This window comes from Leptonychotes weddellii, chromosome 9 (assembly GCF_054177405.1).
Source record: "Leptonychotes weddellii isolate Sample4059 chromosome 9, ASM5417740v2, whole genome shotgun sequence".
Taxonomy (NCBI): Eukaryota; Metazoa; Chordata; class Mammalia; order Carnivora; family Phocidae; genus Leptonychotes; species Leptonychotes weddellii.
The window spans coordinates 41692995-41708268 of record NC_138377.1 but is presented as its reverse complement, the minus strand read 5'-3'; the positions used below and the strand labels follow the sequence as shown (position 1 = coordinate 41708268).

Sequence of the window (15274 nt, the reverse complement as noted above, 5' to 3'; positions counted from 1 at the left end):
TCCTGAAAATCTAGTATTATCAGTCATGATAATGGGAGAGCACTCATAGGTCCTGGGTGTCCAGGTGTTTGCTCTAGTAATTTCCCGGTACTCTAGCGATCATATTTAACCTCCCAGCTTTCTCCATCCCCTTCCTAAAAGTGCAGTTTGACATAGCTACATGTCATGTCTTTATATTAATATAACTTTGTACCGAATTTAAGGCATTCCGGAATATCATTTTTTCAGAATTTCCGTTACCTTTCTAAAGAAAAGGAATTTTCTTCATTTTTTTTTCCCTTCCCCAAAAAGGGACTTTTCACATGTAGTTCCAGCTGGCAGATGCTCTTCACTCCTTTTGCCATTTCTCTCTTCTGACGTCTAGTAGAATAAAAGCAAATTCCATATGAAGTTTAGGCCCCAAAGCATATTTTTAAATAGCAGTGGGGCTGAGCGACCTAACATGTGACATCTCCCTACAGGTGTGACTCATAAGCGCTATTATGGTAGCTGTGGAGTAGCTAGAACCAGGAGTCTCTTTTATACCTCTCTTCAGACTGTGGAGCCTACAAATGAGGTCACTCAAACCCACCCATATATTAAAAAATATTTTCATAAATTGATGCATTGAAAACATCAAAGCATTTTTATGTCCTTTAAAGGACATGAAACCATAAAATGTGGAAAATGAATTTAGAGACTTATGTGCCTAGAGTTGATGTGTTTTAACTTACCCTTACCTGAAGCAAATTAATTGTGGAGGGTGACTGCTTATACAAAAAACAGATTTAAAAACAGCCCTGTCATACTGTGTCTGCAGGCTCATCTAGAAGACCTAAGTGGAGAAGAGTATATAGTATTTGGAATGGTCCTCTTCCTGTGGGAACATGTACCGGCATGGTCAGTGGTCCTCTTTTTCCGGGCGCAGAGATTAAACCAGAATTTGGTATGATATCATAATATTCCCCAATACCTGTTCCCCTTATTTTTTAAAAAAAATAATGGAACATTTATATCGATTTTCTGTTTTTCTGGCAAAGTTTAAAACTAAAAAGCATTCTAGATCTCAGCCTCCTTTCTTAGTTGAAAAGTAAATCTTCATATGCTATCTAACACTTTGTTTACAGGCACCTGCTGGCATGATAAATAGTCACAATTATAGTTCCAGAGCTTACTTTTTCGACAATCCAAGACGATACGATAGTGATGATGACTTGCCAAGACTGGGAAGTTCAAGAGAAGGAAGGTAGATATACTGAATTAGTACTGAACAGATTGAAAAGAACAAACCTAAGCTTTACCCCAAACACGAGAAAGGTAGATTTGGTGCCATATGAGAGTAAACTGGATCTTAGAGTACCCGTAGTGGGAACTGTACTATAAAGAACTATCATCTGACTCTAAGGCCATATATTACCTTTATTTGAGAAACGCCTTTAGGCGTAAAATGGTATGCCATCTCCTTTCAGGATTCCATGTTGGTTCAAAGCTGGCAGGGGTTGATGAGCAGGGAAAGAATACAATTAGAGTAATTATGTTTCCTTATCTATAGTGCTATTCAAAACCCAGCAAGAAACTCCAGATGAAACTCTCAGGAAGCTTAGGTGCCATAGGAAATCTTGTGTCCTTCTTATTCTAAAACCATTGCAGCTCTACACCTTCAGCTGTGTAGCAGGGCAAAGTGAAAGCCTAAATGCATACCTCCATATGCACTGAGCTTGATACAGCATTTTCTGTAATTCTCACTTCATCTGGACAAGTTCCTTAACCCTTTTTTACAGCCTGTTCTTCATCTGTAAAACAGTGGTAATAGAATTTATCTAATAGGATTGTTGTGAAGACTAAATAGGGTATGTGCTTGTGTATACATTATCATAAATATACACACACACAAACATGTCTTAGCATAGAGCCTAGTCCTTGATAAGTACTATATTATTATCTGATCATCAAGTTCTAATTCTGATGTATTTATTCTTTTGTAATATGTGATATAACATCAAGGATATTAGATAAAAGTCATTACATTTTATAGAAAACTATTATTTGGCAAAGAATATATTTCAATAGATGTGACACTAACTGTATTATAAAAGTCACTGAACGCTAAAAATGCCAACGTGACCTATATCCTGATCACAATCCTATGGGGTTTTTTTGCCTTTTGTTGCTGCAGTTTATCGAATTCGCAAGGTTTGGGCTGGTATGGCACCATGACCGGGTGTGGCGGCAACAGTTACACAGTCTCTCCCCACCTGAATGGACCTGTGACAGATAGTGCTCCTTTGCTCTTTACTTGTAGCAACTTAGATATGAGCAATCACCATAGCTTGTATGTAACACCGCAGAACTGACAGCCCTACCACGCTGGGATCCCTCCATTGTTTTTCATGAACGTGTATATTTGATGTGTTTAAATTCCACCTACATAAACATTCCATTATCTGTTGCAACTGAAAACAAAGTCTGGAAATGTGGCTGTGTTCAGCGAGGACACACTTGTTACTTTCGACTTCTTCATAGCAAAGCGAAGTTAAATGGGAAGTTTGGAGTGGGAGAAAAGAGGGATTTTAGATCTTAAGACACTTGATGGCTGCAAACATCCTGACTTTGGAAGAGCAAATGCATCTTTGCATATTTGCACTTTTATCTTTGTTCTGAAAGAGTACACTGCAGTCCCCAAAGTCACCCTTCAGTGCTCAAACTGGGATATTATATTGTACACCTAATCAGGAGGCAACTTTCCTATGAAAAATCAAAGCCTGTATATTCAGTGGTGTATTCTATGTAGAATTCTTACCCAATAAAAATTTTACAGTGTGAACAGTGCACGGGATTAAGGCATAACAATGTATCATTCTTTTTTAAAATCTGAAATACATGTAATCATTGAAGATAGTTCTTTTAAGCATGATTGTAAAATACCAACTGAAATTATTCAATCATTTTTTTTAAACGACCATAGTAATCCTTTACAGTGATGACCAGCAGTGTTCTTTAGAAAGCCACAGCCATTTCTTCAAGAAGAAAGTATACCAGTGAAAATTATGTGGCTATTTTGAGTAGAATTGGTCAAGTGATTATTCTGTATGATTAAGATACCTGTAGTAGTTTAAGCATGATTCTTCAAGAAAGCAATAGTGATTTTTGCATAGGGAGATTTTGGTAGAAACTTCTTGGGACTAAACAAGTTTACAGATGCATTTAAGAATTATTCATAAAATGTACAATTCTAAGTTAAAACACGAATACATTTTCAAAAGCATTGGATTTAACTGAACAAGATATAGCTGATTGTACCCATTGAATCAGAATTGTCCTCAGGTAAATTAAGTCATGATACATTATTGCAGTAAACCCAAGTGCAATACTTTATAAGACATTTAATTCCTCCTTTAGTTTTCCCAGTTTTATATCTTGTAAATGGGCAAAGCCAGATTAAATTTAATTCAAATTAATTCCAGCACTAAATAAGCAAACTGACGTAAGGTACTAACTAGGTAAGTATAAAACCACCACTTAACAATTTTGAAATACTTCTAGAATTATATTAAAACTGTCTTAAATGTCCTATCCCAAATCTAAAATATATATATATATATATATATATATATATATATATATATATATATGGCTAAGGTAATAAAGGATTTTAAAATGCACTTTCTACCAGTATCTATATGGAAAGAAGTAGATGCTGAATACCTCAAGATGCCAAGGAACCAGGCAACACTGGGAAGTCGTCACAACATGCTTAAAGACGACTAGCTACATAAAATTGTCTGCTGATCTATTTCTTCAGAACTGAACTCATACAATTGTCCTTCTCTGTCTTCTACTTTGATTAGACAAAGTTTTTATTTCTACTCTTAAAATACCTTCCAATGAAAAAAATACCATTCAATGTTTTAATAATTGCTTATTTAATAATAACTTCACAAAAGTGTAACAGAAACAAATTAAATTTTTAATACTTTTGATCTTTTGAGAGGCTGGTACACAGCTAAAGAAATTCCTTCTTTTTATCATACAAAATGACTTTGAACTCAATCAGAAGCATACACCTATAAATGTTACTTTGGATTTGTTTATAAGTTCTCTCATTGTAACCAAATTATTTAAAAATGTATAGTATAGAAGTTAACCTTGGTATTTACATGACAACGTAACATGCACTTAACTGAGTATGTTTTGGGGACTTCAGTTATTAGATTTCTTTTCAGAATGCCAACTATTTATTTTCCTAATAATGTTGGGTATCTACCTAGAACTATCTGAAAAGATGTGTTATCTCTGTGAATCCTTGGGGTTCAAAGTAAATAAGGTAAATTTTTTCTAAGGCCTCCCTAGGTAGTGTTCCTATTTGACCAGATAAGCAAAAATTATTTTAAAAAACTCCAGGTAAAATATCTTGGTTCTTTCAGCTGCATTAGTTGATTCTTCCAAATTTCAGATTTGTGTATTTCTTCTTATCCCTGACTAGGGTACCTGAATTCTTGCATTTGTCTCCTTATACACATCTCCCACAATACATCACCAAAGACAAAGAAAGATAAGCTTCTGGCCCAATATTTGCTTAAAAATTCCAAAGCACTAGGAGCACTTTAAGTTTGGTCTCGAAAGAAGGAGTTTTTGATGAAATCAAAGGGCTACCGATTCCCTGCTCATCCTGCACTGAAGCACATGACAAAAGACCTTCTTTTTCGGTTAATTAGAATGGTGAATTTCACTGCTTAAGTGTATAATTCTACAGTGATTAGCAGTACTTGTTTTTATCATTTCATTTGGGTGGTCATTAATTTTGAAACTCTTACCACTCATTATAGCTGGTTGTAGTTTTATGAAAGATGTAATTTATAGCTAAAGTGGCTTTTTTATGCATAGCTGCCTTTTTTATTGTTTAACAGTGTTTCTCAGCTATACAATCAGTTTCAAACTGGTTGTAAAAGTATAGCTGTGGCCAATGAATGTATTTATTTGTTGTTTCACTAAATGGTAACAAAACACTACTGTTAAAAATAAAAGTGTGCTTTTATTTGGTCGTCTGGTTTGCTTAAATGTCCCCATTGACAACACTGAGTTTCTAGCATACAAGGATAAGAACCCTAGTGCTACCAAAGAAAAGAGAAAAATATCAGGAATTACAAATGACATTTTGTTAGTGAGCTTGTATTTACATCTGAACATCATGCCCCTTAATATTATACACTGGTTTGATGTGAACTGGCATATACTTTAGTTTAAAACACCAGTATGATTTTGATAGTACATTTATTCAAACATTAAGCTAAGAAAAATCTTTGTATGAAATAACTTATAACACCTCTCTCTTTCTTGAATTTTAAACAGGAATAAATTTAGCTAGCCCGTAATCTTGGGCAGTTATTCTTTGATTATTCAAGAAATTCTTCAGTGATATTGCTTTTCCCCTGAAAAAATAGTTCTTACCATTTTTTCCATAAGGGACTCCCTTCATAACTTGCCAAAACCACACTAAATTTTTAATGCAACTTCAGGAGCTTTACTGACCTCCCCACCAAAGTCCACAAATCCTTGGGAATCTATTGACTCTTGTCGTAAAGAATATTTGGAGTGAAGGTATGACCTCTAGTACAATAAAACTGTCATTTGAAAAGCAATTTATTCAACCAACATTTATTAAGTGTTCATATGCCAAAAATTATGCTATGGAGATGCAACAGTGGATAAAGTTCCTTTTCCTGCCCTTAAGGAGCTCACATTCTAGTAAAGGAGGCTTAAAAGAAAATACAGTACAGTAAGCGGCACAATAGAGGTAGGTTGTAGTAACAGTGGTGACATTAAAGAGATTAGATACTCCTTGGGTGGAGCAAGGGAGATTTCACAGAGGCGGGCTTTATGCTGGCCTGCAAGGAGAAATGGGAATTTTCCAGGTAGGGAAGGATGGCTAGGAGCACATGCACCAAGATGTGGTGGTGACCTGACCCTTGGCACATTTGAAGAATTAAGTGTTTTACCAAAGCATGGGGGCTGGGGGCGGGACTGGGAGGACCTTGTTCAAGTGCTTCTAGAAAGACCACTGTGGCAGCATTGTGGGGTGCACGAGAGGAGACAGGCAGGTGAGTGTAGTACTCTAGATAAGAGCAAAGAAAAGGGAAAGACAGTAATGCATCAGAGATATGGAGATCAACTCCACAGCGCTTACACACTGACCGGATAGGGGAAGACGCAGAGGAGTGAGCCTACAGAATTTAGATGATGATGGTTCTGAAATTAACCAGAGTAAGGAACACAGGCATAAAAATAGAGCTGGGGGGAGAATGGTTCTTTTAAGACACACAGGTATCTGTGGGACAACAGTAAAGACATGTGGTAAACAGATGGATTGAGAAGTCTGGACTAATGGTAAGGACTTAGACATCATTGAATCGGAATTACCCAAGAGTGAGAAGTGGTGGTGAATTAGAGCAAGAATAAAATGTGAGGAACAACATTTAAGGCATAAATGAGAAAAGGCTAAAAAAGGACACATCCAGGAGCCCAGGAGTGAAATATAAGGAACCCGGGGCGGGGGGGTGGGGGGGAGAGATTTTTAAAGAAGGGGCTGCCAAACAGTATCAAATGCAGGAAAAAAGTGAAATAAGAAATGGCTTGTGAACTGAACTATGAATTTAGAATTGGAATTTTTGACTTCAAAAGAAGAAATGGTTAGGAACTACAGAGCCAAAAGGAAGATTTTTGGTTAAGGAGCAAGTGGGAGGTGACAAAGTGATGATAGGAATATTCTTTCAAAAAGACTGACTTAAAAAAAGGGCGAGGGCATGACGTGAGAGTTAGAGAAGCACATAGACAAAATTGCCATTTAAACCCTTCCACCACATGTTCGGAGCACTACAAATGTCCTTTAAACTTTGCACAGGGTGCTCACGTCAGAGTCTGAGTCTCCAAGAATATTGACTTAATTAATAGGTAAATGTCTTTCTTTTCCTGCCTCATTCAAATGAGGGGGGAAGAGAGAAAATATGACACATATTGTTAAACGTAGCTCTGTGGTTTTTCATTTAAGATGTACCAAATACATATTCATACATTCATTCAACAAATATTTATTGGCTACCCACCATGTGCTTACTGTGTACTCAGCAGTACACCAGGCATTAGGGACACAGAAAAGTATACAGCAGTATAAAATGATATTTCTAAACCATTATATAAATAAACCCTGCTTTATTAATAATGTAACATCTCAACATGGTACAACTTGCTAGTATAAAGAGGGCACATCATTTTGAGGTATAGTTTCTTTTACAGTTTTTCTTTCACAATTACCATGTGATCAAAATTCTTAAACGCCTTCAAATATTTTTATCATTAAAGAACTGCCACTAATGAAAACCTCCCAAAATTAGTTTATTTTTAGGGAGAAGAAGGAAATGAACCTCATGTACAAAAACCAAAAATTATATGCCCTATGACTATACAAATCAAGCATCAAAAGGACAACAAACTCAAAAAGAACTTTACACCAGAACTCAAAATGATTCCTTATTCTAAGGCTTACAGTATTATAGTTCCACACCCTTTTTTTCCTGAAAAAATCATTTTAAAAAATTACCCAGTATTACACACCGAAGTATTTAGGGTTCAAAGGGCATGATGCCTGGAACTGACTTTCGAATGATTTAGGAAAAATAGTATACATGTGTATAGAGAGAAAAAGCATGAAAGATAAAGCAAGTATGAACAATTAGTGAATCTGGGTAAAGAGTTCTTTTGTACTATCCTGGAAACTTTTCTATAAATTTGAAATTATATAAAAATAAAAAGTTTCTCCCAAATTTCTCCCAAATTCAACATTAGGTAAAGTATTATGAGAATAAATATATAAATCTATTCAACTTCTCACAATGTTTCGAAATCCCCTTTGAGTTGTCATTGTATTTTCTACACACTAAAACAAGTCAATCTAAACAGCAATATAATTCTCAAAGTGACTTATTTCATAGCAATGTACTTTTGGGTTGCCAGATAAAACACAGGACTCCCAGTTAAATTTGAATTTTAAACAAGAAATTTTATGTATAAGTATGTCCCAAATATTGCATGCAACACACTTATATTAAAAAATTATTGTTTATCTGAAATTCAAATTTCACTGGGCATTCTCTATTTTTGTTTACTATATCTGGTAACTGTAAATGTATTGAAAACTTTTAGGTTGTTAATTATGGATTATTCATGAGCCTCCCTTAGCATTTTCCTATTAAATGCTCAACACACTGACCATAGCTTTATTTATATTACATCTTCTCACACAAAATTCTTGAGAGACTTACATTTACTTAGTTTTAACACATATGAATTTGATAGTCCTGATTTTATTCAATATTAAACTTTAAAATTTGTACCACATCATCAAAGCATTACTTTTACTCACAATATTATACATAAACTTAACACAATTAAAAAGAAATTGTTTACTTAAAACAATATAATTCTCCTTTTACAAAAGCAGCTTTATATAAAATGTTTGGCTTAAGAATGTCATTGCTCTTATGCCTTTGAATGAAATTCCACTCTTTGGCCTTCATAGTTCAGAAACAGGCACAATTCAACTTGTTTTCTGTTTTCTTTAATGAATATTTTGTAACAAATTCCTGAAGTTTTCTAATTCTTTCACACTTGTGGAAATTCTGTAATGAAAAAAAAATTTCACTCAGAAGATATTTTAGATACTTCTCTGTTATTCAACACTGCATTTTTAGAGCACAGAAAAATTTTCTAGTAATTTATTTCAATACATTTAAAGATGTATAAACCATTTAGTCAATTTTGATGTACTTGAGTTCTTAATTCGACATGGTAAAACCAAGATAATACTGCCCTGAAATTATTTATTTTTAAGTATTCAAAACTTAGTATTAAAGTTTTAAAATACACAATTAGAAACTACATAAATATTAAAATACTTAGGTAATTTTTTTTTCTTTTCTTTTTTTTTTTTTAAGTAGGCTCCACACCCAGTGTGGAGCCCAACACAGGGCTTGAACTCATGAACCTAGGATCAGGATCTGAGCTGAAATCAAGAATCGGACACTTAACCAACTGAGCCACCCAGGTGCCCCAAAATACTTAGGTATTTAAAGTATTCATAAGTATATTCACAGGCTTAGTATTCAAAGTACATAAATATAAATTACATAAGCATTAAAATATGTATTTTAAATATGCATAAGTTGGAGTGCCTGGGTGGCTTGGTCAGATAAGCATCTGACTCAGTTTCAACTCAGGTCATGATGTCAGGGACATGAGACCAAGCCCTGCGTAGGGCTCCCGCTCAGCATGGAACCTTCTTGAGATTCTCTCTCCCTCTTCCTCTCCCCCTGCTCACGCATGCTCTCTCACTCTAAAATATATAAATAAATAAAATCTTTAAATATGTATAAGTATACGAATACTGAAAACTAATCAATATTCCACATTTAGTAAATATACAAAGAATCAAAGCTTTTGGACTATAAAAAGTAAAAATAGTAAATGTGTGACCAAATTGTTTTCACTACTTTTTATAAAAAGTTTGTTCATTATTTTAAGTGTATTTTAGTTCTGCTTTCCACCATGAAAAAAGTAGCTGAATTCTCAATGAACTGTATCCATCAAGTTTCTGTGTACTAGAGAATAATTTTGAAGGTCAGTTATTTCAAACCCAAAATATTAAATCATAATTTTTTTAAAGTGAAGAAATGTAGTCCTTAGAAAATGTAGCTTGTATAAATCTCTGCATTCTTTACATATGAAAGGCCAAAAAGAAATGCATCTATACCTAAATTTTGTAATGTTAAGCTCCTTATTTCAAGCTTATCTTCCAATCATTTTCATGAAAATTTATTTTTAAAGAATTATTAATCTTTTTACAGGATGGTGAAAAAGAAATTTTATATGTATGGCTTATATTACACAACATGATTTTTTCAGGACCTTCAAAAAATATTTGGGCAGCACAAGAACTACTTTTAAATAATTAGAAAAAAATGTACAAATTCAGTAAGATGAATATGGAAGTCTAATCAGTAATCATAATAATAAAAATCAATAGATGAAAGTAAAGAATATCACCTAATGATTATGTGTGTGCACATACTTCAAGTATTTCATAAGATCACAGAATTCGGTAGTGAGATAATTTCACTAAAAAGGATATTCCTTACCCACTTTTAGACTTACTTGGCTAACAGAAATAATTTCAGTACACTCAAACTCACCTTCCAAATGCGTTAAATAATGATACTATTTCTTGTCGGGTTAGATGGAATTCATAGCTGGGCCCGCTTTCTGGCATATTTGCTATCAGTTTCTCAGAAAACAAAATCTTCAGAGCAGTACCCAAACCCTGAATCTATTGCAGAAATAAGAAAAAAATAAAAGTCAGAAAATTCTTTGCGCAGAGAATAAATGAAAAATAAGATTGAACTTAGATTTGCTTACCTGAAGCTTTCCCCATAGTCGACATTTAAAACAACCAACACAATCCATGATTCTTGAAATATTTCTAAAATGCAGTCGAAAGTCCTCCTAAAAACAATTTAACGAGATTTTTATTAAGATGTAGCATCTAGTCAAACACTAAAGTATTTTCTGAGTGCCTTCTACGTGCCTAGCCCTGTGCAAGGGATCCTAGAGGGCACCGAAAAAGAGGAAGAGAATTCAAATCCACGTTCAATGAGCACCTCCTGCATACCAGAATCTACATATACAACTTCATTTCATCCTCACCACAAATCCAAAAGTAGATTTATTATAATCTATACCTAATGAATTAAAAACACAAGACTCAGAGGTTAGGTTGCCTAAATTCCCATACGTAGTAAACAGCAAACTTAAACCCCAAGCCTGCCTGACTCAAAAACTAAACTCTCTGCAAATATACACAAAAGTAATGGAGCTGAAGTGTCCTGTTTTATGTGATGTTTTTGTTGCTGTTGTTGTTGTTGTTTTATGTGATTATTAACTACATGTGAACATGAGAGGAAGGGGAAAGGGGGAGGCTGGCATCATTTACCAAAAAACAAAAAAAAAAAGAAAAGAAAGAGAAAGAAGGACAGAGGGGGTGGGATAAAGGGAGGGAGAAATTTCAAAATATGGCTTCATATTAAAGTCCTGCCTTCTGGTATTAATTAGGTAAAACAATCAGATATTTTATTAATATTATTTTATTATAATATTTTTAATTTTTAAATATATTTATAATTAATTAATGTTATCATACCAAAATATGCAGAATATAGTGAACAGCCAATCATTTTTTTTTTTACCAATCTTGAGAAAGAAACCATTACAAGTACCATTAAGCCCTCTATGTATCCCTCCAAAGTCCTATATCCTACTTTCTATAATCTGAATTTGGTGTTTATCGTTCCTTTTTTTTTGTTCCCTTTTTAAATACTTTTAATACATATGTATATATCTATGAACCCTAAGGTATTATGTTGTTTATAATTGGACAAAATGAATCCAACTCATCCAAAAGTAGTATATGTCCTTCAGGGATAAGTAAAAAAGAAGGTAAGTCAAGGACACAACCTTCTTTTACTCCAATGGAAATTATTAATCGATCCACCAAGTGACTCCCTCTGTCCTGGACTTACATTGGAACCCCAAGGTTACAGTATTTTAAGCAGGAAATTAGACATTCATTCATTCATTCATTCAAGAGAGAGCACGCAAGCAGGGGTCGGGGAAGGAGCAGAGGGAGAGGGAGGGGGAAAGAAACTCAAGGAGACTGTGCTGAGAGTGGAACCCCATGCAAGCTCCATCCCATGACCCTGAGATCATGACCTGAGCTAAAACCAACAGTCAAAAGTCCAACATCTGAATGAACCACCCAGGTGCCCCTTGACATACTTTATGATTGAAAATCCATTATACCAATCAGTCTACAATTTGAGGAGCATGTAGCATTTCTCTCTTTTTTTAATGTGATAAACCACATATAGGGCTCAACCAGAAAAGAACACGACCAAAGATCTAAAAGTGGGAATTAATCAGCAAAAACTGGTACCCACTATTCAAAGTAGACCTCAATTCATTTTGGGGATAGTTCTTCCCCAGATGCTTTATTCAGCTTCAGAATCTGAAACCGCTGTAATATATAAAAGATTTTTAATGGATCCCAGATTTTGTATCTTTATTAATACAAATTTTGTATTAACTTAATATAAACCCCATATTATTAATATTATTACCATATGTTAACAATATTCTACATCTTCTGTTTCTGTACCTTTTGGACTGAGTTCAGTAAGAGGTAATTTGAATTTTAAACCAACTTTTAAAAAATATTTACCCAGTAATATTACTCTAAGTAAATTTTGGTGATTTAAGGCTTCCTTTAAACTTGTGTTTCGACCTTGAATTAAAGAAAAAAAAAATCACACTTTTAACAATAATAACAGCATAGTAAAATTACTCTAAAGTAGATGTTCCCATCCTATGAGGTGCTAACGTCTGGAGGATTTAATAGTTATCATAAGGGCTTAAAATCCATATGTAGATAAGCACTGTATACAGACAGAATAGATAAGTCATGGGTATGCACTATAAATTTCCAAATGAATATAAATATTATGATCAATAAAACACAACTTTTATTTAAAAAGTGTTACTAAATGCATAGTGGCCTTTTGGCAATTACATTTTCACAATCAATATATACTAAAAATACTACTGTCATGGGGAGAGGCCTTGAAAGTTTTTGACTTTAGAGACTCTCACACTTGTAAAGGTTGGAAGCTTCTGTTCTAAAAGACTATGCTTGCTTTTGTAGACATTGTCTAAGTTCAGTATTTGGATATGTTTGTTGATTCAAACACTTGAATGTGGCAGCTCTTGAGTAAATCTTTGTCTGGCATACACAGAGAGTAAGCATGGTTGCTTACAGTAGCCAAAATAACACTGCAAAATTAAAACCAAGTACAGGTGCGTAAGCTAACGTAATATGCAGAACCAAATTAATAAGCTAGAAGTTTACAAGATCAGAACAAGAGAAAATATCTGTGACCTCCACAGGTAACAATGTCCAATAACCTAAATACATCCCAAAGTTATCTCAGATTAGAAAAATTTATGATCCTTAAAATAACCAGAACCTAAATCACTTATACATTCTTGTTTAGGTATACAGCTTTTAGGTCAACACTTAAAATTACAGTCAGGGGCGCCTAGGTGGCTCAGTTGGTTAAGCGACTGCCTTCGGCTCAGGTCATGATCCTGGAGTCCCTGGATTGAGTCCCACATCAGGCTCCCTGCTCGGCAGGGAGTCTGCTTCTCCCTCTGACCCTCCCCCATCTCATGTGCTCTCTCTCTCTCATTCTCTCTCATAGATAAAATCTTTAAAAAAAAAATTACAGTCAGTGGGTAGAATGATCAAACATGCTGTGGTTATCTACTGTAATTTACATTCAGGGAAACCAACTGACCAAAAAACAATTCTCACCCAATTCTTAAATGTTTTAGAAGCCTTCAAGTGAGCACCTACTCTATCTTGAACACTAAACAATTCTTTCATACCATCTTCTATTTCTAACCATATATGATAGAGTATAAAGCAGACAAGATGAGATTTTTAAAATGAGCTTATATACACCTGAAACTAGTGTAACAATCTATGTTAATTATAAAAAAATAAAATTCGGGTGGGAGGAGCAAGATGGCAGAGGAGTAGAAGAACTAAATTTCATCTAGTCCCAGGAATTCAGCTGGATAGGGATCAAACAATTCTGAACACCTACGAACTCAACAGGAGATCGAAGAGAAGAATAACAACAACTCTCTGAACAGAAAAGCGACCACTTTCTGGAAGGTAGGACATGCGGAGAAGTGAATCCGAGGAGATATTCGGGAGGATAGATGGCGGGGGAGGGGGCATCCGTCAGCCGCTTCTGGCAAGTGATAGAGCCGTGGAACACAAAATCGGAACTTTTAAGAAGTCGGCTCCGCTGAGGGACAACACTCCGGTGGCTAAGCAGGGGGTGGAACCCTCGTGGGACAGTGTGGTCTCAGGACCCTTGGGGTCCCAGAAAGACCGGGGGTGCCTGAGTGCAGCAGAGCTCCCAGGTATCAGAGCAGGGAAGCCGGCTGCAGAGACAGAGCCCAGGCGCAGGCTCTCAGCTCGGGGTCGCTATAAACCATGATCCAGGGCACAGTCAGGCCACTGCTCCTCCAGCAGGGACCCAACAAGTGGCAGATCTGGGGAGACTCACCTTCTTCCCCCAGGAGGAGAGGCGTGGGAGCGCACCGCAGGGATCTGCTGGGTTTGGAGGCTCCACACGGGGTCGTGTGCCAGAGATAGAAATGCTCGGTCACAGGCCGGGTGAGCACAGAGTGCGGCCAGAGACCGGGGAGATGGGAGTGATTGACTTCTTTTCCCTGGGGGCACACTGAGGAGGGGGGCCCCAAGTTCTCGGCTCCTCGGGGGCGGAGACTGGGAGGCCGCCATTTTCACTCTCGTCCTCCAAAGCTGTACTGAAAGCTTGCAGGCAACAAAAGTTCCCGAGAGCAAACCCCAGCAGATTACTTAGCCCGGACCGGCAAGGGCGGGGCAATTCCACCTCCAGCAAAGACATCTGGGAATCATGGCAACAGGCCCCTCCCCCAGAAGATCAGCAAGAACAGCCAGCCAAGACCAAGTTTACCGATCAATGAGAACAGCAGAACTCCAGCGCTAGGGGAATACTGCACATAGAATCCATGGCTTTTTTACCATGATTCTTTAGTCTTTCAAAGTTAATTTTTTAAATTTTCTTTCTCTATTTTTTTTTGAGTTTTTCCCTTTTTCAACCAACAACTTATCAATCTCTTTTTTAAAAATCTCTTTTATTTTTCATTTTTAGAGTCATATTCTATCCCTTCATAGTAGTTAACCTTATTTTGGTATATATACATAAGTTGTTCTCTCTTTAAAATTTTGGGATACAGTTGCTTCTAACAAACAAAATATACCCTAAATCTCTAGTGTATGGCTTTGTTCTAGTCTCCTGCCTGATCACATTCTCTCCCTTTTTGTTTCTTTAATTTCTCTTCTTTCTTTTTTCAACCAACTTCTTGTCTTATCAATTCCTTTTATAAAATCTTTTATAATTTTCATCTTTACAGTCATATTCCATCCCTTCATCATATTTACCCTTATTTTTGTACATATATAAGTTTTTCTTTCTTTAAAATTTTGGGAGGCACTTTCTTCTAACAGACCAAAATACACCCAAAATCTAGTGTGTGGCACTGATCTATGCACCAGCCTGATTATATTTGATCATATTCT

General features: G+C 35.7%; 2 protein-coding genes across 2 annotated transcripts in view; one reads left to right on the top strand and one right to left on the bottom strand.

The window, feature by feature from the left end:
* Window positions 1–5014, top strand: part of GPR137C (G protein-coupled receptor 137C) — a 66820-nt gene extending 61806 nt beyond the window's left edge. Inside the window, exons 5-7 of the mRNA XM_006735565.3 lie at window positions 800–925; window positions 1107–1225; window positions 2156–5014. Coding sequence (XP_006735628.2) covers window positions 800–925; window positions 1107–1225; window positions 2156–2333 — 423 coding nt within the window. The 3' untranslated portion in view covers window positions 2334–5014. The remainder of the gene's footprint in view (window positions 1–799; window positions 926–1106; window positions 1226–2155) is intronic.
* A 604-nt stretch (window positions 5015–5618) lies between these two features.
* Window positions 5619–15274, bottom strand: part of ERO1A (endoplasmic reticulum oxidoreductase 1 alpha) — a 23056-nt gene continuing 13400 nt past the window's right edge. Inside the window, exons 5-7 of the mRNA XM_081829761.1 lie at window positions 10444–10530; window positions 10221–10354; window positions 5619–8651 (exon numbers count right to left, since the gene is read on the bottom strand). Of these exons, the coding sequence (XP_081685887.1) occupies window positions 8591–8651; window positions 10221–10354; window positions 10444–10530 (282 nt within the window). The 3' untranslated portion in view covers window positions 5619–8590. The remainder of the gene's footprint in view (window positions 8652–10220; window positions 10355–10443; window positions 10531–15274) is intronic.